This window comes from Bombina bombina, chromosome 1 (assembly GCF_027579735.1).
Source record: "Bombina bombina isolate aBomBom1 chromosome 1, aBomBom1.pri, whole genome shotgun sequence".
NCBI lineage: Eukaryota > Metazoa > Chordata > Amphibia > Anura > Bombinatoridae > Bombina > Bombina bombina.
The window spans coordinates 1,111,754,056-1,111,778,517 of NC_069499.1; the positions used below are offsets into that span (position 1 = coordinate 1,111,754,056).

The 24,462-nt window shown below is 41.1% G+C and overlaps 1 protein-coding gene across 2 annotated transcripts in view; it reads left to right on the forward strand.

The window, feature by feature from the left end:
* ARHGAP23 (Rho GTPase activating protein 23) overlaps positions 1 to 20,468 on the forward strand; it is a 289,496-nt gene extending 269,028 nt beyond the window's left edge. For both annotated transcript variants that reach the window (XM_053697729.1, XM_053697720.1), the window contains exons 22-24: positions 9,045 to 9,141; positions 11,409 to 11,440; positions 18,048 to 20,468. In XM_053697729.1, coding sequence (XP_053553704.1) covers positions 9,045 to 9,141; positions 11,409 to 11,440; positions 18,048 to 18,998 — 1,080 coding nt within the window. In that variant the 3' untranslated portion in view covers positions 18,999 to 20,468. The remainder of the gene's footprint in view (positions 1 to 9,044; positions 9,142 to 11,408; positions 11,441 to 18,047) is intronic.
* Positions 20,469 to 24,462: the final 3,994 nt, after the last annotated feature.

The window sequence follows — 24,462 nt, forward strand, 5'->3', positions numbered from 1 at the left end:
TTATCTCAGTCGCCAAACGTTGCATCCGGGCGAATGGTCTCTTCACCCAGAGGTATTTCTTCAGATTGTTCAAATGTGGGAACTTCCAGAAATAGATCTGATGGCGTCCCATCTAAACAAGAAACTTCCCAGGTATCTGTCCAGATCCCGGGATCCTCAGGCGGAGGCAGTGGATGCATTATCACTTCCTTGGAAGTATCATCCTGCCTATATCTTTCCGCCTCTAGTTCTTCTTCCAAGAGTAATCTCCAAGATTCTGAAGGAATGCTCGTTTGTTCTGCTGGTAGCTCCGGCATGGCCTCACAGGTTTTGGTATGCGGATCTTGTCCGGATGGCCTCTTGCCAACTGTGGACTCTTCCGTTAAGACCAGACCTTCTGTCACAAGGTCCTTTTTTCCATCAGGATCTGAAATCCTTAAATTTAAAGGTATGGAGATTGAACGCTTGATTCTTGGTCAAAGAGGTTTCTCTGACTCTGTGATTAATACTATGTTACAGGCTCGTAAATCTGTATCTCGAGAGATATATTATAGAGTCTGGAAGACTTATATTTCTTGGTGTCTTTCTCATCATTTTTCTTGGCATTCTTTTAGAATACCGAGAATTTTACAGTTTCTTCAGGATGGTTTAGATAAGGGTTTGTCCGCAAGTTCTTTGAAAGGACAAATCTCTGCTCTTTCTGTTCTTTTTCACAGAAAGATTGCTATTCTTCCTGATATTCATTGTTTTGTACAAGCTTTGGTTCGTATAAAACCTGTTATTAAGTCAATTTCTCCTCCTTGGAGTTTGAATTTGGTTTTGGGAGCTCTTCAAGCTCCTCCGTTTGAACCTATGCATTCATTGGACATTAAATTACTTTCTTGGAAAGTTTTGTTCCTTTTGGCCATCTCTTCTGCCAGAAGAGTTTCTGAATTATCTGCTCTTTCTTGTGAGTCTCCTTTTCTGATTTTTCATCAGGATAAGGCGGTGTTGCGAACTTCTTTTGAATTTTTACCTAAAGTTGTGAATTCCAACAACATTAGTAGAGAAATTGTGGTTCCTTCATTATGTCCTAATCCTAAGAATTCTAAGGAGAAATCGTTGCATTCTTTGGATGTTGTTAGAGCTTTGAAATATTATGTTGAAGCTACGAAATCTTTCCGTAAGACTTCTAGTTTATTTGTTATCTTTTCCGGTTCTAGAAAAGGCCAGAAAGCTTCTGCCATTTCTTTGGCATCTTGGTTGAAATCTTTAATTCATCTTGCCTATGTTGAGTCGGGTAAAACTCCGCCTCAAAGAATTACAGCTCATTCTACTAGGTCAGTTTCTACTTCCTGGGCGTTTAGGAATGAAGTTTCGGTTGACCAGATTTGCAAAGCAGCAACTTGGTCCTCTTTGCATACTTTTACTAAATTCTACCATTTTGATATATTTTCTTCTTCTGAAGCAGTTTTTGGTAGAAAAGTACTTCAGGCAGCGGTTTCAGTTTGAATCTTCTGCTTATGTTTTTCGTTAAACTTGATTTTTGGGTGTGGATTATTTTCAGCAGGAATTGGCTGTCTTTATTTTATCCCTCCCTCTCTAGTGACTCTTGTGTGGAAAGATCCACATCTTGGGTAGTCATTATCCCATACGTGACTAGCTCATGGACTCTTGCTAATTACATGAAAGAAAACATAATTTATGTAAGAACTTACCTGATAAATTCATTTCTTTCATATTAGCAAGAGTCCATGAGGCCCGCCCTTTTTTTGTGGTGGTTATGTTTTTTGTATAAAGCACAATTATTCCAATTCCTTATTTTATATGCTTTCGCACTTTTTTATCACCCCACTTCTTGGCTATTCGTTAAACTGAATTGTGGGTGTGGTGAGGGGTGTATTTATAAGCATTTTGAGGTTTGGGAAACTTTGCCCCTCCTGGTAGGAATGTATATCCCATACGTCACTAGCTCATGGACTCTTGCTAATATGAAAGAAATGAATTTATCAGGTAAGTTCTTACATAAATTATGTTTTTTCCTAGGGGGACTTGTTCTCCTACTTACGGAGGTGTGGTCCTTGTCTTAGGGCTTCTCCTGGATTCAGGTGGAACAGAGGATTTAACCTATGTTGAAGAGAGGCATGCTCTCTGGGTTGTTGTGTTCCATCTGGAGTCAGTCTTGCTGGCTCTGCGTTGAGACTATGTCGGCCTTGTCGATTGTCTCTAGGAAATTTCTAGGGAAGCTCTGTTGGAATGGTTGTGGCCATTCTTCCACTCTTTTGTGAGCTGGTGTTGGGGTTCTCTTGTTCCCCTGTTTTCAGACCTGCCGACGCCTGGGCTAGCCTGGCTGGGAGTAGGTTTTGAGATTTGTTATTCCTTTTCGGGGGTGAAGTGGGCTTCGTTGAGGTTCTGTGCTTCTCCCTTTTTGAGACCTATGTTTCAGTCTGGTGACTTGGATTGCTTGGAGCATGCTCTCTGTCTTGGAGTTTTTTGCAATCTGATATCTTGTTTGGCCGCTTTTTAGTTTTCAGCAAGTATTTTCTTTCTGTGTCATCCTGATGATGACTGCGTGTTCTTAACTTAGATGTTTACCTCGTCTGGGTTTGCTACACTTATTATGTGTTGAATACTTCTGTATTCTAAGTTCTGACGTTTTGAGGACTCTGTCTTTAGTTGTCTTTTTAGGTGCTTTTGCACGATGTTGAGAGGAACATTTTTTCTGTTCTGATGCCCGGTCCTAAACCTTGTGGTTTTTGTCTGGTCTGGGCGTTGCCTCCTCTTGTTTGTCAGAACCCATTTGGGTCTTTGTGAGCTGAGCTCATTCTGGGAGTTCTTCCTTTTTTGGAATTTGTGGTGACCTTTCGGTTTCCCTTTGGTTCTTCCTTACCCTTTCCCTTTGGGAGTTTTTGGGCTAGTGTTCCCTTCGCTAGTGAGGGGTGTGTGGTTGGGGACCGACTGCTGGGTGACGGTGTCTCCTGGAGGACTGTTGGCTCAGTTTAGTCTGATTTTGCAGTCTCTAGCTAGGCTTCTGGGCTACTTGCGGGTCAGTATCCTTGGGGCCTCTTCTTTTCAATGTTTCTCAGCTTCGAACGAAGCAGGGTTTTGTTGCGTAGTGGTTTCAGGCCTGGTGCCTTCAGAATGGGCCGCCTTTTGTACCCTCCCGTCTTGGCATTCTGTGTCCTCTATAGATTAAGTATTGTTTTTCTAAAAGTAATGAATGCAGCTGTGGACTCTTTCCATTTATGAAGAAAAACTTAGATTATGCTTACCATGCTTTTTATGTGGGGCGTCTGTATTTTTATTCTTCTGGCACCTTTTCACCCTGATATTTCTTATACGGTTCCTTGTGCCTCGGCAGAATGACTGGGTGTTGAGGGGAGTGGGAGGAGTATTTAAGCCTTTGGCTGGGGTGTCTTTGCCCAAAAGTAATAAATGCAGCTGTGGACTCTTTCCATCTGAAGAAAATAAAATTATCAGGTAAGCATAATTTAAGTTTTTTTTTGCAATGTTAGGTTTCTTAAAAATTTTAAGTAATGGTAGTTTTGTTTTTGTTTTTTTATAAAGGTAAGATTAGTTTTTAAAAGTGTTTTTATTATATACAAATACAATATTAAAAAAGCTGTGAATTCCAAAAAAATACATTTCTCCAACATAGGTGTGTCCGGTCCACGGCGTCATCCTTACTTGTGGGATATTCTCTTCCCCAACAGGAAATGGCAAAGAGCCCAGCAAAGCTGGTCACATGATCCCTCCTAGGCTCCGCCTACCCCAGTCATTCTCTTTGCCGTTGTACAGGCAACATCTCCACGGAGATGGCTTAGAGTTTTTTAGTGTTTTTAGTTGCGATTTCTTCTGCTAGAAGAGTCTCAGAATTATCTGCTCTGCAGTGTTCTCCTCCTTATCTGGTGTTCCATGCAGATAAGGTGGTTTTACGTACTAAACCTGGTTTTCTTCCAAAAGTTGTTTCTAACAAAAACATTAACCAGGAGATTATCGTACCTTCTCTGTGTCCAAAACCAGTTTCAAAGAAGGAACGTTTGTTGCACAATTTGGATGTTGTTCGCGCTCTAAAATTCTATTTAGATGCTACAAAGGATTTTAGACAAACATCTTCCTTGTTTGTTGTTTATTCAGGTAAAAGGAGAGGTCAAAAAGCAACTTCTACCTCTCTCTCTTTTTGGATTAAAAGCATCATCAGATTGGCTTACGAGACTGCCGGACGGCAGCCTCCCGAAAGAATCACAGCTCATTCCACTAGGGCTGTGGCTTCCACATGGGCCTTCAAGAACGAGGCTTCTGTTGATCAGATATGTAGGGCAGCGACTTGGTCTTCACTGCACACTTTTACCAAATTTTACAAGTTTGATACTTTTGCTTCTTCTGAGGCTATTTTTGGGAGAAAGGTTTTGCAAGCCGTGGTGCCTTCCATTTAGGTGACCTGATTTGCTCCCTCCCTTCATCCGTGTCCTAAAGCTTTGGTATTGGTTCCCACAAGTAAGGATGACGCCGTGGACCGGACACACCTATGTTGGAGAAAACAGAATTTATGTTTACCTGATAAATTTCTTTCTCCAACGGTGTGTCCGGTCCACGGCCCGCCCTGGTTTTTTTAATCAGGTCTGATATTTTATTTTCTTTAACTACAGTCACCACGGTACCATATGGTTTCTCCTATGCAAATATTCCTCCTTAACGTCGGTCGAATGACTGGGGTAGGCGGAGCCTAGGAGGGATCATGTGACCAGCTTTGCTGGGCTCTTTGCCATTTCCTGTTGGGGAAGAGAATATCCCACAAGTAAGGATGACGCCGTGGACCGGACACACCGTTGGAGAAAGAAATTTATCAGGTAAACATAAATTCTGTTTTTACATAGTGCAAAGCTCAAGAAATGCACTTGTTAAACTAAAAAGCTGCAGCTACTGTCTTCTATGGAATATTAATATCTCGTACACAAAATCTTCTTCCTAAAAAAAGAAAAGAATATGCCAAAAGTTAGAAACACGTTTATTTAAATAATGAAAGGGCTTTACCACCTTCCCGCCGTTAGGACGTTCCATACCACCCTAACTGTGCTGAACTTTAGCACCGTTAGGACGTCATGGAACGTCCTATCCTTTTGGCTGTACTGAAGCTATAGCACAGGGGTCAGCAACCTTGGTATCCCAGATGTTTAAAACTACATTTCCCATGATACTCAGCCAGCCTAAAGTGAGTCTGAGCATCATGGGAAATGCAGTTCCAAAACATCTGGGGTGCCAAGGTTGCTGACCCCTGCTATAGCAGCTTCCTAACTGGGATTGCAGGCTGGAGGGCGTGAATGGCGTCATAGGCAATCCTCTTTAACCGATCCCATCATTGAAATCACGCGATTGCATGAACGATTGCGTGATTTACTTTTTTACTTATTTGTTTGCATCGGAACTTTGTTCTGATGAAGACAAATCATACAATCAGGGAAGGGTTAAATACATAATTTAGCATTTAACAGTATAATACATACATATAAGAAACTCCGTATTGATGTACAATATACCCACACACTGAAACTCCCATAGGTTTCTTATTAAGGTTTTTTTTTTTTTGTTCTTTCAAAGTAAATATAAAGAGGGATATTTATCAAGCCATCAGCCGCAAATACGCTGGAATTCTGCAGCGTAATTGTGGCGAGCCTGATTCGCCCCATTTATCAAAGCCTACAGACCGGCAAAAGTTGAAATTTGTGACGTAAGTCTGAAAGCCGCGAAAGCTCATGTTCACTGCTGCCCAATATCCCATTGATTTCTATGCTAGAGTAAAAGTTACATTTACACCTAACACCCTAACATAAGCCCCGAGTCTAAACACCCCTAATCTGCCGCCCCGCCACCTACATAATGTTATTAACCCCTATCCCGCCACTCCCCAACACTGCCGCTCCCGGACCCCGCTGCAACCTAAATAAAGTTATTAACCCCTTTCCCGCCGCAACCTAAATAAAGTTATTAACCCCTATCCTGCCGCACCTAAATAAAGTTATATCCCGCGGCTCCCGGACCCCGCCGCAACCTACATAATGTTATTAACCCCTATTCCGCCGCTCCCGGACCCCTCCACAACTAAATAAATGTATTAGCCCCTAAACCCCTGGCCTCCCACATCACTACCACTTACTAAACATATTAACCCCTAAACCGCCAGCCCCCCCATCGCCATAAACTAAATTAAGCTATTAACCCCTAAATCTAACAACCCGCTAACTTTACATTAAATATTAACTAATCCCTATGTTATAATAAATTTAAACTTACCTTTAGAATTAAAATAAACTTTATTAAACTATTAATTAAGCTACCCTAACTATTATGCTAAAATTACATTAAACTACCAATTACATTAACTATATTACATATTTAAAACCCTAACCCTACTCAAGTTATTTAAATCTACAATTAAAAATTACTAAGTTACACAAAATAAAAAACAATAAGTTACACAAAATAAAAAATAAATTATCACATTTTTAAACTAATTACACCTAATCTAATAGCCCCATCAAAATAAAAAAGCCCCCCCCCAAAATAAAAAAAAAAACCCCTAGCCTACAATAAACTACCATTGGCCCTTAAAGGGGCCTTTTGCGGGGCATTGCCCCAAAGAAATCTGCTCTTTTACCTGTTAAAAAAAATACAAATACCCCCCCAACAGTAAAACCCACCACCCACACAACCAACCCCCAAATAAAAACCTATCTAAAAAACCTAAGCTCCCGATTGCCCTGAAAAGGGCATTTGTATGGGCATTGCCCTTAAAAGGGCATTTAGCTCTTTTTCAGCCCAAAGTTCCTAACCTAAAATTAAAACCCACCCAATAAACCCTTAAAAAAACCTAACACTAACCCCCGAAGATCCACTTACAGTTTTCGAAGAGCGGACATCCATCCTCATCCAAGCGGGAAGAAGTCTTCATCCAGACGGCATCTTCTATCTTCATCCATCCGGCGCAGAGCGGCTCCATCTTTAAGACATCCCGGGCATTCGGATGTTCCGTTTGTTTTTTTTTTTTCTGTATGCCCTTTGATTTTAGCACTTCTATGTACCTTTTGAAATAAATATATTTTTCACTATAACATACCTATTTTTCAAGTTGGTGGTGTTATCGGATGGTTAGCCGGATTCTCTTCAGTTGTCTATTGGAGCTAAGGATACTGCTTTATTTCAGGCATGCTAACTGCACTTTGGAAAAGACAAAGTTTATTTAACAGGTACTGTGGCAATGGCAACAACAGTGCAGGTGCTGCTGGAACACAGGACTGGTTACTGGCTCTGCAGCTGCCGAAGGCAGGATACTTGCATCATTGGAACACTGAGCAGAATACTGGCAAGGCTGAGTGCTGGTGTGACAGGAACATAGGACAGGTCACTGGCACTGCAGGTACACTTAGTTTACACTTGGCCGGATAATGGAACCATAGGAGCACTGTATTGGATACTGATACAACAGACACACTAACAGGATACTGAGGCTGTGTGCAGGTTCTGCAGGACTGGTCAGTGGTAGTGCAGGTGCCCAATGGCTGGATACTGGCATCTCAGGAACACAGAGCAGGATTCTTGCACCACAGAAACTTTAAACGGGATACTGGTACTACAGGAACCATGAGCTGAATACTGGTACCACATGAACACTGAGTTGGATACTGGTACCACAAAACCCTGAGCTGAATATTGGTACCACAGGAACACTTAGCGGGATTCAGATTCTGACTGCAAGAGATGCTGGAACACGTGGCTGGAGCTGAGTATTCTGTGGCAGTCATGAACTAGGATAGCATAAACAAAGACCCAGGCTGGGTTGGAGGATAGACCACAGCTTTGTTAAGGTGTGGGCCCACACCTGGGCTAGGATTAGGTGTCACAGCAATACAGTGCAGGTTATGTGGAATAAAAGCAGAAGTCAAGAAATGGTCAGGGGAAGCCAAGGTCAAACCAAATTGAGCAGAAACTTTAAAATAAAGTGTGCATAGGCAGACCCCAGGTCCAAGCCAAGAAATCAGGATAACCAAAATCAGTCCTGCTAGGCTTCTCAACAAGAGGGCAATCCAAAGGCATAAACTGGAGAACAATCAAGAAATGCTACCAAGAAAACAAAGTAAATTTAGAAAAACAGAAGTGCATTAAAAGTGTCTTAAAATTACACACTCTATCTGAATGATGCAAGTTTAATTTTGACTTTCCTATCCCTAATCCCTTAAATGTTTTTCACCATCTAACCCCATCACAGGATATAGATGTGTTCTAAAATCAACAGCCAAAATATATCCAACACAATTGGTTCAGTGTTAATGTATTTAACCAAACATAGAATGTTGTAGGTGGTTCTCTAGCTTTTAAACTGGTTCCAACCAATCGTATTACTTTGCAAGAATCAAAAATACTAATTTGATCTAGCAAGCTGAGTGCAATAATTGAAAAATGGTTAATTGACTGTTATAGCATCAACCTGAGGTTGTTCCAATTATACACTGTAACTTCTTATTACCTCACAATTTACTTTTTTTGTTTTTTTTGCTCTTCATGTTTCCAACATTTAATATTTGTTGTTATCTTTCACTTCTTTTCCACATTTCCTCTGTGTCTCCCACTTTCTCAACCTTGTCTGGCATATTGGTGACTCAGTTTTTTTTCTTGAAGATATTGACGTTTATTCAGCACGTTATCCTTTTTTTAATTTTATCACTCCTAGATTGTATTAGTATATTCTCATACTTCCCATTCTAATGTTTCTGTCCTTCTTTACATTTCTCATTCTAATATCTCAGATTTCCCACATTCCCACGTGTTTTTGTCCTTCCGTGTATGGATTGGTTTTGTCTTCCTCATGTCTTCACATCCCTCCCTTTCCAGCTTTTGTTTGTTTGGTTTATGACCAACTCTTCTTAGTGGTTCACACCTTTACTCATTACTTCTTAAATTCTGACTCATGTTCCCCATCTATGCGTCTCACACTTAATAATATTTGCCTGATATGTTTTCATCATTATAAGCTCAATTTTGCCAACTCATTTTTTCATGTAGATTTATTTTTATTCTTCACTGTTTTACAGACCCCTGTTGATGAGACAACAAGCACTCAGTGTATACCAAACATTGAGCATCTTTTGCCAAATATTGGTCGAACAACAGGACCTGGGGATACCTCAGGTAAGTCATATTGGGTTTAAGTCTCTAAAGGGAAGAAAAGCACAGACCATCCATTGTGTGTGTTTAAATAAATCGTTCACATTGAATAGACTAGTGACTTTTTCCCTCTGGACTAGTATATTTTCTCACTGACTAGTAGACTATAGTGATATTTTTCCACCACTGTGTGTGTGTGTGTGTGTATATGTATATATATATATATATATATATATATATATATATATATATATATATATATGTATATATATATTTATTTATTTTTATATATATCACAAAAACAAATAAACGTGGTTTCACAATTATGTTTAATTTTATTTACAATTAACAGACAAGTGTTTTAAAATACAAGGCAGTAAGACTCCTCTGCAAAACCATATTTAGATGTTTTTTCATCATCTCAAGCCAACCTAATAAGGTCTAGACAGACCGTGTTTACTCCAGCCCATAATCTAGGGGGGTGCAAAGAATATGGTTGAAACAGATCTGCTGTACACTCACACAAAAGTTGTTTTTCCCCAATAGTTAAATATTATTTGTTAAATTTTAAAGAACTTTTCATGCGGCTGAAGTGATATTCATTGTTATATTCATTGTAAAAGCTCATTCTATTCCAGCTGCATTGATTATCACATACTTTATTTACATTTATAACTATGGACATTGCAACAAAAATGTCCACCGCTGTCAGGCCCACATTTCACAACTCTTTAGGTTCCATATATATAACATCACCATACCATCAGGAAGATTGGCATGTTTCTAAAGTGTTGTCATCTAGACCTACATGCTTTGTGCACCAACCCACCCTAGCATGTTGTGACTTGAAGTAATTCCCAGCATTTTTTCCTCTCCTTCCTTTCCTGCCCTCTGCTCTTCCACTTCCTCTCTCTTCTTTCAGCGGATCTTCTGCAGCTGTGAACTGGTATGGTTTGGTTTCTCCTGCTTTCCCCTCACTTATCCCTTGGGTGGTTGTAAATGAGATAACAGATTAGCCCAGTCTTTGGGCAAAATAACTGGGGTGGGCAGTTAATAGACTAGGTGTGTTAGAGAGAAGTTAAAGAAAAGTATCACTAAAAACCGACTCGGGGCCTGATGATCAAAATCTTCCTGGCATGGAGAGAAATCACGCAAATTCTTTTTTGTGTCTCTTGTTCACATCAAGAACCTTGCATAGCGAGATAAACAACTCTCAAGTTAGACGCAACCTTTATCTAAGAAGTCTCATTAGTACTGTGAGGTCCTTCAAACAATTAGATAATCTCTCCAGAGTGAGGAGCTTTATATCATCAGACCCTCAGTTATTTGATGGGCTTGTATATTATTCATCTGACTGGGCTGCAGTGGATGGGTATTGGGGATTTGTATATTTCTTTCACAAAGATGTTCAGAATAGGTGTTAATGAATTTGTAGTTCTAATGACTATCTACTCTATAAGCAAGTTAGGAGAGAGTATCAGATGAAAGCTATAAAATGGTGAAAACTTCAAAGCGGAAAATTAGGGTCTAGAACCCGTCTGTGTATCTCTCTTACCACCACCCAGTGAGCAGGGATTTAACATATCTCATCGCTGTAACTGTGTGTGGCATTCAGTCACGCTGACGTCCTGTGCCACTGTTCTTACACACTTACAGAGTGGCCCATTGAGGTGTTCGCAGGATCCCCAACTGATGAGAGAGAGTGTGTGCTCTACCATGATAATCATGTCCTTTACCGCCTCACTTGAACCATTATATCCGTGTTACAGACGCCCCTGTTTTTGTTTCCTTGTATAAATTCATCACTGCTATAGCTCTGTGTCTGTGCACTATTTCTCTCTACTTTTGTTTTCTTTGTTTGGTGTAACCCTCACCCTCACTTTAATCTTTTCACCACATCGCCAGGTGTTCCTTCTTGGTGTGTTCAAACCTCCTCTTGTATTGAGCTGAATGATCTATAGCAATTAAGTTCACTCTTTTCTCTGCTTGGGGTCCTGCAGTGTGTTCTTGTGTAGTCCATCTGTGTGTGTTCATGTATAAACAGTAATGTCTTTCACTATGTGTAGTGTCTATGACGTTACGTTGTGTGTCACACGTGAGTTGTTTGTGATGCTGGCTGCCATCTACAATTTGGAATCCCAAAAAAACTAATTTGCAAGAGGCAGATGGAATGTTTAATGTTTATGTGGCATTGGTTTAACAATTGTGGTTGCAGTCTTATTTGCTGTGATAACAAGGCTTTTGCACTGGACAAATCTCTCATAGTTTCTCCTCCTTTTTTTCTCTTTCAGATTCTGCCAATAGTGACTCCACTAAAACAAAGGTGAGAATTAAGGGATTGAAGTTTGGAGGGGATTGTGTTGTGAATGGATAGTACTGAGTGTTACAGGAGGGTGTTATACTTAGTAAAGTATAAATAAAGAATAAACAGGGTGATGAAATAAGGGGGGGGGTGTATATGTGTTTGTGTGTACAGCATGCATGTGGGAATCCTGCAGTATACACTTCTAGTTCTTGAAAATTTTCAGATTTTAAATTACCGGAAAAGGGGACAAAATAAATAATCAAAGTATCAAAAATATTTTTTTAATATACATAATTAAACATTTCTCTTGTTAAGTGTATCCAGTCCACGGATCATCCATTACTTGTAGGATATTCTCCTTCCCAACAGGAAGTTGCAAGAGGATCACCCACAGCAGAGCTGCTATATAGCTCCTCCCCTCACTGCCATATCCAGTCATTCTCTTGCAACTCTCAACTAAGATGGAGGTCGTAAGAGGACTGTGGTGTTTTATACTTAGTTTATTTCTTCAATCAAAAGTTTGTTATTTTTAAATGGTACCGGAGTGTACTGTTTATCTCAGGCAGTATTTAGAAGAAGAATCTGCCTGCGTTTTCTATGATCTTAGCAGAAGTAACTAAGATCCTTTGCTGTTCTCACATATTCTGAGGAGTGAGGTAACTTCAGAGGGGAAATAGCGTGCAGGTTTTCCTGTAATAAGGTATGTGCAGTTAAAATATTTTTCTAGGGATGGAATTTGCTAGAAAATGCGGCTGATACCGAAGTAATGTAAGTAAAGCCTTAAATGCAGTGATAGCGACTGGTATCAGGCTTATTAATAGAGATACATACTCTTATAAAAGTGTATTTTAAAACGTTTGCTGGCATGTTTAATCGTTTTTTACATATGTTTGGTGATAAAACTTATTGGGGCCTAGTTTTTTCCACATGGCTGGCTTGAATTTTGCCTAGAAACAGTTCCCTGAGGCTTCCCACTGTTGTAATATGAGTGGGAGGGGCCTATTTTAGCGTTTTTTTGCACAGCAAAAATTACAGACACAGACATCCAGCTTCTTCCTGCATGATCCAGGACTTCCCTGAAGGGCTCAAAAGGCTTCAAAAGTCATATTGAGGGAGGTAAAAAGCCACAGTAGAGCTGTGGCAGTTGTTGTGACTGTTTAAAAAACGTTTTTGTCATTTGTTATTCCATTTTTGGTATTAAGGGGTTAATCATCCATTTGCAAGTGGGTGCAATGCTCTGCTAACTTATTACATACACTGTAAACATTTCGTTAGTGTAACTGCATTTTTTCACTATTATTTCAAAATTTGGGAAAATTTGTGTTTCTTAAAGGCGCAGTAACGTTTTTTATATTGCTTGTAAACTTGTTTTAAAGTGTTTTCCAAGCTTGCTAGTCTCATTGCTAGTCTGTTTAAACATGTCTGACATAGAGGAACCTACTTGTTCATTATGTTTGAAAGCCATGGTGGAGCCCCATAGGAGAATGTGTACTAAATGTATTGATTTCACCTTAAACAGTAAAGATCAGTCTTTATCTATAAAAGAATTATCACCAGAGGGTTCTGTCGAGGGGGTAGTTATGCCGACTAACTCTCCCCACGTGTCAGACCCTTCGCCTCCCGCTCAGGGGACGCACGCTAATATGGCGCCAATTACATCAGGGACGCCCATAGCGATTACCTTGCAGGACATGGCTGCAATCATGAATAATACCCTGTCAGAGGTATTATCTAGATTGCCTGAATTAAGAGGCAAGCGCGATAGCTCTGGGTTTAGGAGAGATACAGAGCGCGCAAATGCTGTTAGAGTCATGTCTGATACGGAGAGCTTCAGTCTGTGGGTGACATCTCTGACTCGGGGAAACCTGATTCAGAGATTTATAATTTTAAATTTAAGCTTGAGAACCTCCGTGTATATCTTGGGGAGGTATTAGCTGCTCTGAATGACTGTAACACAGTTGCAATTCCAGAGAAATTGTGTAGGCTGGATAGATACTATGCGGTGCCGGTGTGTACTGACGTTTTTCCTATACCTAAAAGGCTTACAGAAATTATTAGCAAGGAGTGGGATAGACCCGGTGTGCCCTTTTCCCCACCTCCTATATTTAGAAAAATGTTTCCAATAGACGCCACTACACGGGACTTATGGCAGACGGTCCCTAAGGTGGAGGGAGCAGTTTCTACTTTAGCAAAGCGTACCACTATCCCGGTTGAGGACAGTTGTGCTTTTTCAGATCCAATGGATAAAAAATTGGAGGGTTACCTTAAGAAAATGTTTATTCAACAAGGTTTTATTTTACAGCCCCTTGCATGCATTGCGCCTGTCACTGCTGCAGCGGCATTCTGGTTTGAGGCCCTGGAAGAGGCCATCCAGACAGCTCCATTGAATGAAATTATTGACAAGCTTAGAACGCTAGCTAAGCTAGCTAACTCATTTGTTTCTGATGCCATTGTTCATTTGACTAAACTAACGGCTAAGAATTCCGGATTCCCCATCCAGGCGCGTTGGGCGCTATGGCTTAAATCCTGGTCAGCTGACGTCACTTCAAAGTCTAAATTACTCAACATTCCTTTCAAGGGGCAGACCTTATTCGGGCCTGGCTTGAAGGAAATTATTGCTGACATTACTGGAGGCAAGGGTCATACCCTTCCTCAGGACAGGGCCAAATCAAAGGCCAAACAGTCTAATTTTCGTGCCTTTTCGAAATTTCAAGGCAGGAGCAGCATCAACTTCCTCCGCTTCAAAACAAGAGGGAACTGTTGCTCATTCCAGACAGGCCTGGAAACCTAACCAGTCCTGGAACAAGGGCAAGCAGGCCAGAAAGCCTGCTGCTGCCCCCAAGACAGCATGAAGGAATGGCCCCCTATCCGGAAACGGATCTAGTGGGGGGCAGACTTTCTCTCTTCACCCAGGCGTGGGCAAGAGATGTTCAGGATCCCTGGGCATTGGAGATCATATCTCAGGGATATCTTCTGGACTTCAAAGCTTCTCCTCCACAAGGGAGATTTCATCTTTCAAGGTTATCAGCAAACCAGATAAAGAAAGAGGCATTCCTAAGCTGTGTGCAAGACCTCCTAGTAATGGGAGTGATCCATCCAGTTCCACGGACGGAACAAGGACAGGGATTTTATTCAAATCTGTTTGTGGTTCCCAAGAAAGAGGGAACCTTCAGACCAATTTTGGATCTAAAGATCTTAAACAAATTCCTCAGAGTTCCATCATTCAAAATGGAAACTATTCGGACCATCCTACCCATGATCCAAGAGGGTCAGTACATGACCACAGTGGACTTAAAGGATGCCTACCTTCACATACCGATTCACAAAGATCATCATCGGTTCCTAAGGTATGCCTTTCTAGACAGGCATTACCAATTTGTAGCTCTTCCCTTCGGGTTGGCCACTGCCCCGAGAATTTTTACAAAGGTTCTGGGCTCACTTCTGGCGGTTCTAAGACCGCGAGGCATAGCGGTGGCTCCGTATCTAGACGACATCCTGATACAGGCGTCAAGCTTTCAAATTGCCAAGTCTCATACAGAGATAGTTCTGGCATTTCTGAGGTCGCATGGGTGGTAAGTGAACGTGGAAAAGAGTTCTCTATCACCACTCACAAGAGTCTCCTTCCTAGGGACTCTTATAGATTCTGTAGAGATGAAAATTTACCTGACGGAGTTCAGGTTATCAAAACTTCTAAATGCTTGCCGTGTCCTTCATTCCATTCCACGCCCGTCAGTGGCTCAGTGCATGGAAGTAATCGGCTTAATGGTAGCGGCAATGGACATAGTGCCATTTGCGCGCCTGCATCTCAGACCGCTGCAATTATGCATGCTAAGTCAGTGGAATGGGGATTACTCAGATTTGTCCCCTCTACTAAATCTGGATCAAGAGACCAGAGATTCTCTTCTCTGGTGGCTTTCTCGGGTCCATCTGTCCAAGGGTATGACCTTTCGCAGGCCAGATTGGACGATTGTAACAACAGATGCCAGCCTTCTAGGTTGGGGCGCAGTCTGGAACTCCCTGAAGGCTCAGGGATCGTGGACTCAGGAGGAGAAACTCCTCCCAATAAATATTCTGGAGTTAAGAGCAATATTCAATGCTCTTCTAGCTTGGCCTCAGTTAGCAACACTGAGGTTCATCAGATTTCAGTCGGACAACATCACGACTGTGGCTTACATCAACCATCAAGGGGGAACCAGGAGTTCCCTAGCGATGTTAGAAGTCTCAAAGATAATTCGCTGGGCAGAGTCTCACTCTTGCCACCTGTCAGCGATCCACATCCCAGGCGTAGAGAACTGGGAGGCGGATTTTCTAAGTCGTCAGACTTTTCATCCGCGGGATTGGGAACTCCATCCGGAGGTGTTTGCTCAACTGGTCCATCATTGGGGCAAACCAGAACTGGATCTCATGGCGTCTCGCCAGAACGCCAAGCTTCCTTGTTACGGATCCAGGTCCAGGGACCCGGGAGCAACGCTGATAGATGCTCTAGCAGCTCCTTGGTTCTTCAACCTGGCCTATGTGTTTCCACCGTTTCCTCTGCTCCCTCGACTGATTGCCAAAATCAAGCAGGAAAGAGCATTGGTGATTCTGATAGCGCCTGCGTGGCCACGCAGGACCTGGTATGCAGACCTAGTGGACATGTCATCTCTTCCACCATGGACTCTGCCTCTGAGGCAGGACCTTCTAATACAAGGTCCTTTCAATCATCCAAATCTAATTTCTATCAAGGCGTGGCTTCTCCGAGTCAGTCATTGATACCTTAATACAGGCTCGGAAGCCTGTCACCAGGAAAATCTACCATAAGATATGGCGTAAATATCTTTATTGGTGTGAATCCAAGAGTTACTCATGGAGTAAGGTTAGGATTCCTAGGATATTGTCCTTTCTCCAAGAGGGTTTGGACAAAGGCTTATCAGCTAGTTCTTTAAAAGGACAGATCTCTGCTCTGTCTATTCTTTTGCACAAGCGTCTGGCAGAAGTTCCAGATGTCCAGGCATTTTGTCAGGCTTTGGTTAGGATTAAGCCTGTGTTTAAAACTGTTGCTCCCCCGTGGAGCTTAAACTTGGTTCTTAAAGTTCTTCAGGGAGTTCCGTTTGAACCCCTTCATTCCATTGATATTAAACTTTTATCTTGGAAAGTTCTGTTTTTGATGGCTATTTCCTCAGCTCGAAGAGTCTCTGAGTTATCTGCCTTAAATTGTGATTCTCCTTATCTGATTTTTCATTCAGACAAGGTAGTTCTGCGTACCAAACCTGGGTTTTTACCTAAGGTGGTTTCTAACAGGAATATCAATCAAGAGATTGTTGTTCCATCATTGTGTCCTAATCCTTCTTCAAAGAAGGAACGTCTTTTGCATAATCTGGACGTAGTCCGTGCCTTGAAGTTTTACTTACAGGCTACTAAAGATTTTCGTCAAACATCTGCCCTGTTTGTCATTTACTCTGGACAGAGGAGAGGTCAAAAAGCTTCGGCAACCTCTCTCTCCTTTTGGCTTCGGAGCATAATACGCTTAGCCTATGAGACTGCTGGACAGCAGCCCCCTGAAAGGATTACAGCTCATTCTACTAGAGCTGTGGCTTCCACCTGGGCCTTTAAAAATGAGGCCTCTGTTGAACAGATTTGCAAGGCTGCGACATGGTCTTCTCTTCACACCTTTTCAAAATTTTACAAATTTGACACTTTTGCTTCTTCGGAGGCTGTTTTTGGGAGAAAGGTTCTACAGGCAGTGGTTCCTTCTGTTTAAGTTCCTGCCTTGTCCCTCCCATCATCCGTGTACTTTAGCTTTGGTATTGGTATCCCACAAGTAATGGATGATCCGTGGACTGGATACACTTAACAAGAGAAAACATAATTTATGCTTACCTGATAAATTTATTTCTCTTGTAGTGTATCCAGTCCACGGCCCACCCTGTCCTTTTAAGGCAGGTCTAAATTTTAATTAAACTACAGTCACCACTGCACCCTGTGGTTTCTCCTTTCTCGTCTTGTTTCGGTCGAATGACTGGATATGGCAGTGAGAGGAGGAGCTATATAGCAGCTCTGCTGTGGGTGATCCTCTTGCAACTTCCTGTTGGGAAGGAGAATATCCCACAAGTAATGGATGATCCGTGGACTGGATACACTACAAGAGAAATAAATTTATCAGGTAAGCATAAATTATGTTTTTATGTTGGAATTTTAAGATGTTTAGTTCTCTTTAATCAGCACTAGTAATAACAGGATTCCTCTTGGTCCCCTTCTGACTGGTTGGGTTCAGTTTTAACATTGAGCCCAGCCGAAACAGCCCCAGACCACACTGATGAAGAGGACCATGAGGGACCATGGCCAGGTAGCTCTAATTGCAATGGGTGGGTATTTTAATAGGGAGCCAGGGAAGCAAGGTTGCAGGGTTTATTGTACTTTGAGGACTAGGCCTCATTTAGTGTTAATTTCTGTGGATTTGGTATTGCTTTAGAAGTGGGCTTACTCATTGCAGCAAATTATTTACCTTTATTAGTAAGGCTGCTAAGTAAGGTGGAGTAACTGCTTTGAATTGATCTTTTGAATCCTACCATCCTACCAGAGCAATATAGTACCTACAAGAGGAACTGACAATTTTGCACTGAATAATTATATACATTGCTTTCAGGTCTCTCGAAAGGAGCTGTATGCTCGTGAAATCCTGTCCATTCCCTTTATCTCAGCTGTCAATCGCAAGCGCAGGAAGAGGCGAGATGAGAAACGTTTTGGGAGTAGTACAGAGGAAGATGATTCTGAACAGGAAGCAGCTCGAGCGATACAGGCTGAGCAAGAGATTGGAGGTGTAGAGGAGCAAGAGGATGCCGATAAATCCCTGGATCCAACTTGCTCAGAGCCTGCAAGTGGGCAAACACTACTAGTTTTGGACAAGGACACAGAGGAGACAGATGTTGGGAGTCAGTGGCATGGCCCTGTAGAGGAGAGGATTCCTGCAGACACTCGTTCTATTGTTTCAGGATATTCCACACTCTCCACACTGTGTTCTGAGCCTGCTTCCAGTGTTCGTGGTGGAGATTTGGCAGATGATGAGCGAAGTGAGCTAAGTCACATGGAAACAGACACAGAATGTGGAACACGCTCACAAGACTCATTTACTTCTCAAAGGCTTATCCCAGGTGACACATTTGCTCGTAGGAGGCCTTGCAGAGGAAAGCTGGATATTCCTGATAACGTGACACCCTGCACTTCTCGTACTTTCCAGCGTTCTAGGCCAGCAGCAGACGATTTGTGTGTGGCTGCGCTGCGGAAACCTGGCTCCCCAGAGACTCGTCGAAGGAAGAGTGCTTGGCGCCGACATACAGTGGTGCTTCCTGGTCAATTAACTGACTGCAATTTTAATGACTGGAAGGAGCCAGCACCAGGGGCCACAGCAGCTCAGGAGCCAGTTATTCAAATGAGTGGTGGAGCCTGGGCAGAAGGAAGGGATTCAGGACTAAGTAGCTTGGAATCACAGAAAGCCAAAACTCCAGCAGTGCAAGAACCTGCAGCTGAAATGCTCTCAAGCAATGTTACAAAGTCCCAGAATTCCCATTTGCAGCCTGGGCTGCGCCACTATCTCTGAACTCCCAACAAAACGTTAACATTTGCCCTCTATAGGTCCACCTAGAGTACCAAGCTTGTAGTATCTCACTCTCCAACCTCCCTATTATAGAGTCTGACCTCTGCTGGCTCCTCAACATCTCTGTATTCCTGCATTCTGGAGTTTACGATCCCTCTCATATTAAGGGGGTTGCCTGTTGTGCCCCATTATTAAGGGAACCTGATAGAGTCCCTTCACCCAATGAAGATGTTCAAGCTAGGATGTGAATTTGCTTAAACTTAATGCTGCACTATATGAGATGGTGTATCACATCCCCTGCTCACTATATAGGGTATCTTTGTTGGTGTAAGTGGCAACAGGGTATTAAACGATCTACAGCTCATATGTTTTTCATAGGGATATCTTGTAAGATACATGGACATTGATCCACGAGCAGAGGTGCCTTATTACATTTAAGTTTACAAGTTTAACCCATTCACTGCTAGGGCTAATATCCCAACATTTTATAAAACCATTGATTTACATGATGCTTTTATAAATGCTTACAGCCAACAGATCATTTTAATTTAATGTTTGTCTGCTTAATTTTTTTTTTTTATTATCAGATTTGCCAAGTAATGTAGATACAGATTTTGTGCACCAAATGTATGCAAAAGGGAACATGGCAAAGGTAAACCAAGCAATATGAAGGAGAACTATGGTTTTGTGATCGGTCTCATCTGATGATTATAGGTTTAACCGTTTGTGGGTTTCACTCTGTGCTTGCTTTCCTATTGCACACACCTGGTGCCTACTGTAAGTGTTGTGTCTTTACCATTAGCTCAACTTGAAGCTGAAATCTTCTTTTTTTAAGAAAAATATTACAGATTTCTTTTAGCATAAAAAGAGCTTGTGGAAGTTATGTTCTGATATAATTTCTGGGCAGGATCCCTTCAGGATTAGAGTTGTAGAATTGTTTTGTGCTTTACCCCACCAGTCAGTGTAATTGTATAACCAAAAGGTTAGGGAACAGGCACAGTACAAGTCTTATTTGTATAACAACGACATTTGAAAAGGTGACTATAGAATGACGCCCTTTTTTCTACAACTTCCATCCAACAGTGATCACAAGCCTGAGTCTTTAATAAAGCAGAGGCGCATAGACAATGTGGTAGCCGCCATGATATGACTACTGTGCCTCCTAGGCGAGTGTGCATCCCTGGAAAAAGACTTCTTTACTTTGGCTATTCCCTTGCGCAGTGTCTTTTAAGATCTTTGCTCTGAATATGACGCCATAGAAGAATTGTGCTGTATTAGTGGTGGTTACACGAGGAAGCATATTGACAATGTCATAGTTACCTTGGTCACTTGGTAAACAAAACCCTTTTTTTTCTACCTTCACATTGTATAGGTCTGTACACGCACAAAATGTAACTGCTTGTTAGTTGTTTACTGAGATATATTAAGTGTCAGCTGTTTACAAACAATGAACACATATTTTATTTATATATATATATGTGTATGTGTGTCACTTTAAGTGTCTTAACCATACCAAAATGCTTCACAGTATCATTCCTTTTAATACAGCCCAATTCTTTTAACACTTGCATTGCCAGTGGAGGACAAAATGCACACATACATGGACTGTTTTAACCCTTTATGTACCAGCCAGTGAAGCAGTATATTTTCTAGGTAAGTGTAGCTGAATAAACATAACTATAACACTATGTGGCAGATGATGATAACTGTAGCTCTTTTCATCTTGGTGATACCTAAATTCAGCCCATATACTATTATTATTATCGCTTATTTGTAGAGCGCCAACAGATTTCGCAGCGCTAAATATACTAGGATGAAGTCACATGCCTCCGGTCACTAAGTGCATATGCATCACTTAAATGGACATTAAAACTTAGTCAGTGAAAATCTTTCCCTATTAATGGGTTGTGCACAAATCTGTTTTACCATCTCTGTTATCCATTTTACATGCAAATATTTTAAGATTCAAATAGTACTCTTTCATATGCATGATGGGAATTTAGTTTAATGTCCCTTTAAGGTTCTGGGACAGCATTACTTTCAGTTTCTTTAAAATGAGGATTCTGTCAGCTGCTCATCTGTATCACAGATGTATTTAGGCCATATGCAATCTTAGGCCCATATACACTGAAGGTGTTTCTGCATTCTTTGCTCTGCATTCTTTCTACATTCTTCTCTTGTTCTGCTGTTGTCTCTTCACAAGTGCTTCTCATATCTTTCTTCTCCATGTCTCCTCCCCCCGCCCCAACCCAATCTGCTTCTCTAGGTCTGCTGACCTCTTCTCCCATTCTGCCAGCTTCTGCACTCTCCCTTCATTAACACTGCGTTAGTACCGGAGGTCAGAAGAATTCTGCCTAGTGTATGTTTAGACCGGCTACTAGAGTAGGAGAACCATGCAAAGCTGCTGGTCTTATCTGTGCCAGTAATATTCACTTGTGTATGAGGTCTGCCCCTTTAGATTTGCCTCCCTTAACCTATGCCTTGGTGGGTCACATGCTATCATCATCTGTTTATTAGCTAATAATGTAGCAGTGAATCTCCGTAGAATTTGTGTCTAGCACCTTTCTGCCTCAATGCTTCGCATGCATGAAGCTCTGTGGAGGACATTCACCCTGGCAATGATTGGGTTAAATTGCTTATATTTCATAATGCCATTAGAAATTGTTTGACCTGGAACCGTATGTGAAGTATTAACGGTGTCCATGTCCTTTTGTCCTGTGACTGTTACACATTAAATGGGACCAACATTTTTCATGCATGTAAGCTTATGACTTCACAGGAGATCCCTCTGTAACCAAAATAAGAAACGTTCTGAATGGGAAACTTTCCAGATGGTCTTATCATGTGGTGTTAATACAGGCAGAAAGGCTTAATTTAGCCTCCCGTTCTTAATTCAAAGTGCCATTAACACAAAATGTTACCTCACTCTGAGCATCTGCTGGGGGCCCACTTACCTGGCATGCACAGGCGTCTGTATTCCTGCAGTAAGTTTATTACTCATATTTTGCTTCCTAGAGTACTGAATAGATTTGACATGGCATTTAGCTCCAATACCCAGAGTATCACGTTCATTATCATTGCATGAGAGACATCGTTCAACCCAATAATTATATGATTGTTATTAAACTACCTAAATAACCCCTTTCCTCACACATATGTGTATTGGTGTTCAAGGGATACAAACCTTACACCTCACAGCCTCATCATCCTACTCCAATATGTCAGTTGAATACATTTCACTCGATTTTGGTGGTAAGTGGGGGAAATTCGTGATTGTCTGCCAGTATTCATCCCTTGATCAGATCATTATGCTATGGATTCCACTTTGTGATACTGATTCATGGCAATCTAGTGGTTTAAATATTTATTTTCATTGTTTGCTTTGATTTTTAATAGTATTTTTTACTCTGTAATGCTGATATTTGAAGTTGTTATATGGGATTTCAGATGTGAAGATTTTTAACCCTTGCATTGATGTTGTGTGAAGTTATCGGATGGGAGGGAAAGTGTCTCATTTGAGTGTTAGCAAATGAGCTAGTTTGGTATTAAAATTGTGCCGAGGCAAGGCACAGGCCTGGAGATTGTCATATTAGGGATCTGAAGAAAAAAGAGTAGCAAGTTAATGCAGTGAAGCTGGTGAAACTGTGCTGGGGCAGGGAACAGAGTAGAACGCTACAGAAAATGGGTCAGAAATCTACAAAAAGAGAGGTTGCAGTGCAGCGAGAGTTACTCTCTATAGCACTGGTTTTCAAACCTCTCCTCAGGCCTCCCGAAAAGGCGAGATTTTCAGGATGACCTTGGATGAGAGCAGGTAAAATAAAGATGTTTACTGATCAGCTGATTATTTCACCTTTGTATAGGAGAAACAAGAAAACAGCGCATCCACGATTCACAGTAGAGTTTATTCAGGAGACACACCTACATATATAAAATTGCACTTACAAGATAATGATGATAAAAATGCCTGTAGCTCAAAATTTAGCTTGATGGTTATAATCCTGAGCAGTCCATACAGAAGTTTCCTCTTTATGCCGACCAGCAGCTTCCAATTCGACCTCCCTGCTCCGGCTTAAATACAGCAACTTATACAAATACAAAAATTTAAAACACAATATTCCTCATATCAGGGAAATATTGAACACCCAACGCGTTTCCTCTGCTCACAGGCAGACTTTCTCAAGGGACATGTATTGTATGACTGATTCTATTCTCAGACCAAACTTAAACTTTCAAATTTTCCCGCACTCATTACCTGTTTGTGGGAGGGTAACTAGTATACCATATTACCCTTAATACATAGGCACTAGTACCACAAACAGTCACAGAGATGTGCATTCTATGTCTTCACCTATTCCCTAACATAAATAAAAGAGAGAATCACCAGTATGTAAAATATTTTGAAATTATAAAACCTATTACTAAACCTATTAAAAGTACTTTTTTTAAAAAACTAACTTAATCTCACTTATGGTATTTGACCCCCATTTCATATTGCACTTAATTCATACATTTATGCTTCATGAAAATATAAACTTAATAGTCGTAGCAGATGGTAAAAAATAATAATGGAAAAATTAATGTAAGATAAAAGAACCTAATAAAAGATTATACACACTTCCGTATACTTCTCTATTATTGCACCTATTTATGAACATTTGAGAAGTATTTATTTAATTCATGATGCCCTAATTCATAAATGCCTGCAAATCAATATCAATATTCAGGCCTTTTGGTTCCAGGCAATCTAGGCGATGTATCCATTTTGTCTCACATTTCCTAAGTAATAGTAACCTTCTATTTGGACATGGTCCTGGTTTTATCTGCTCTAATACTCTTATAGACAAGTCTTTGTGATTACTGTTATGCACATTATTAAAGTGACTGGATACACTATGCTTGTCAAATCCTGCCTTTATATTTTCAATATGTTCGTACCATCTTCTTTTTATGGTTCTTTTCGTACGCCCTACATATATTTTCCCACATTTACATAGGAGTTGATAAACCACATACGTGGATTGGCATGTTGTTCTACAATTAATGTTGAACTTTTTACTATTATCATAGTTGTTAACCTCTGTTCCTTTAATAATATTGTCACACATACTGCAATTTTTTCTGCCACATCTGGCATTTTTGAGCTACAGGCATTTTTATCATCATTATCTTGTAAGTGCAATTTTATATATGTAGGTGTGTCTCCTGAATAAACTCTACTGTGAATCGTGGATGCGCTGTTTTCTTGTTTCTCCTATACATAGTTTTTGCCTCTACGGGACGCACACAGTGGAAGCCCCGTGATACACCAGCAGCACCTGATCAGATTCAAGCAAGATCTGTGGAGTTTCTGTAAGGAGACACCCGCTCCTTCCTTGTACTCGCTGTGGACATCGGCAAAACAGCTTCAACCTGAACTGAACCAAGTGCGGTCTGTAATCATTTTTTTGTATCTTGTTTGCCTTGGGAA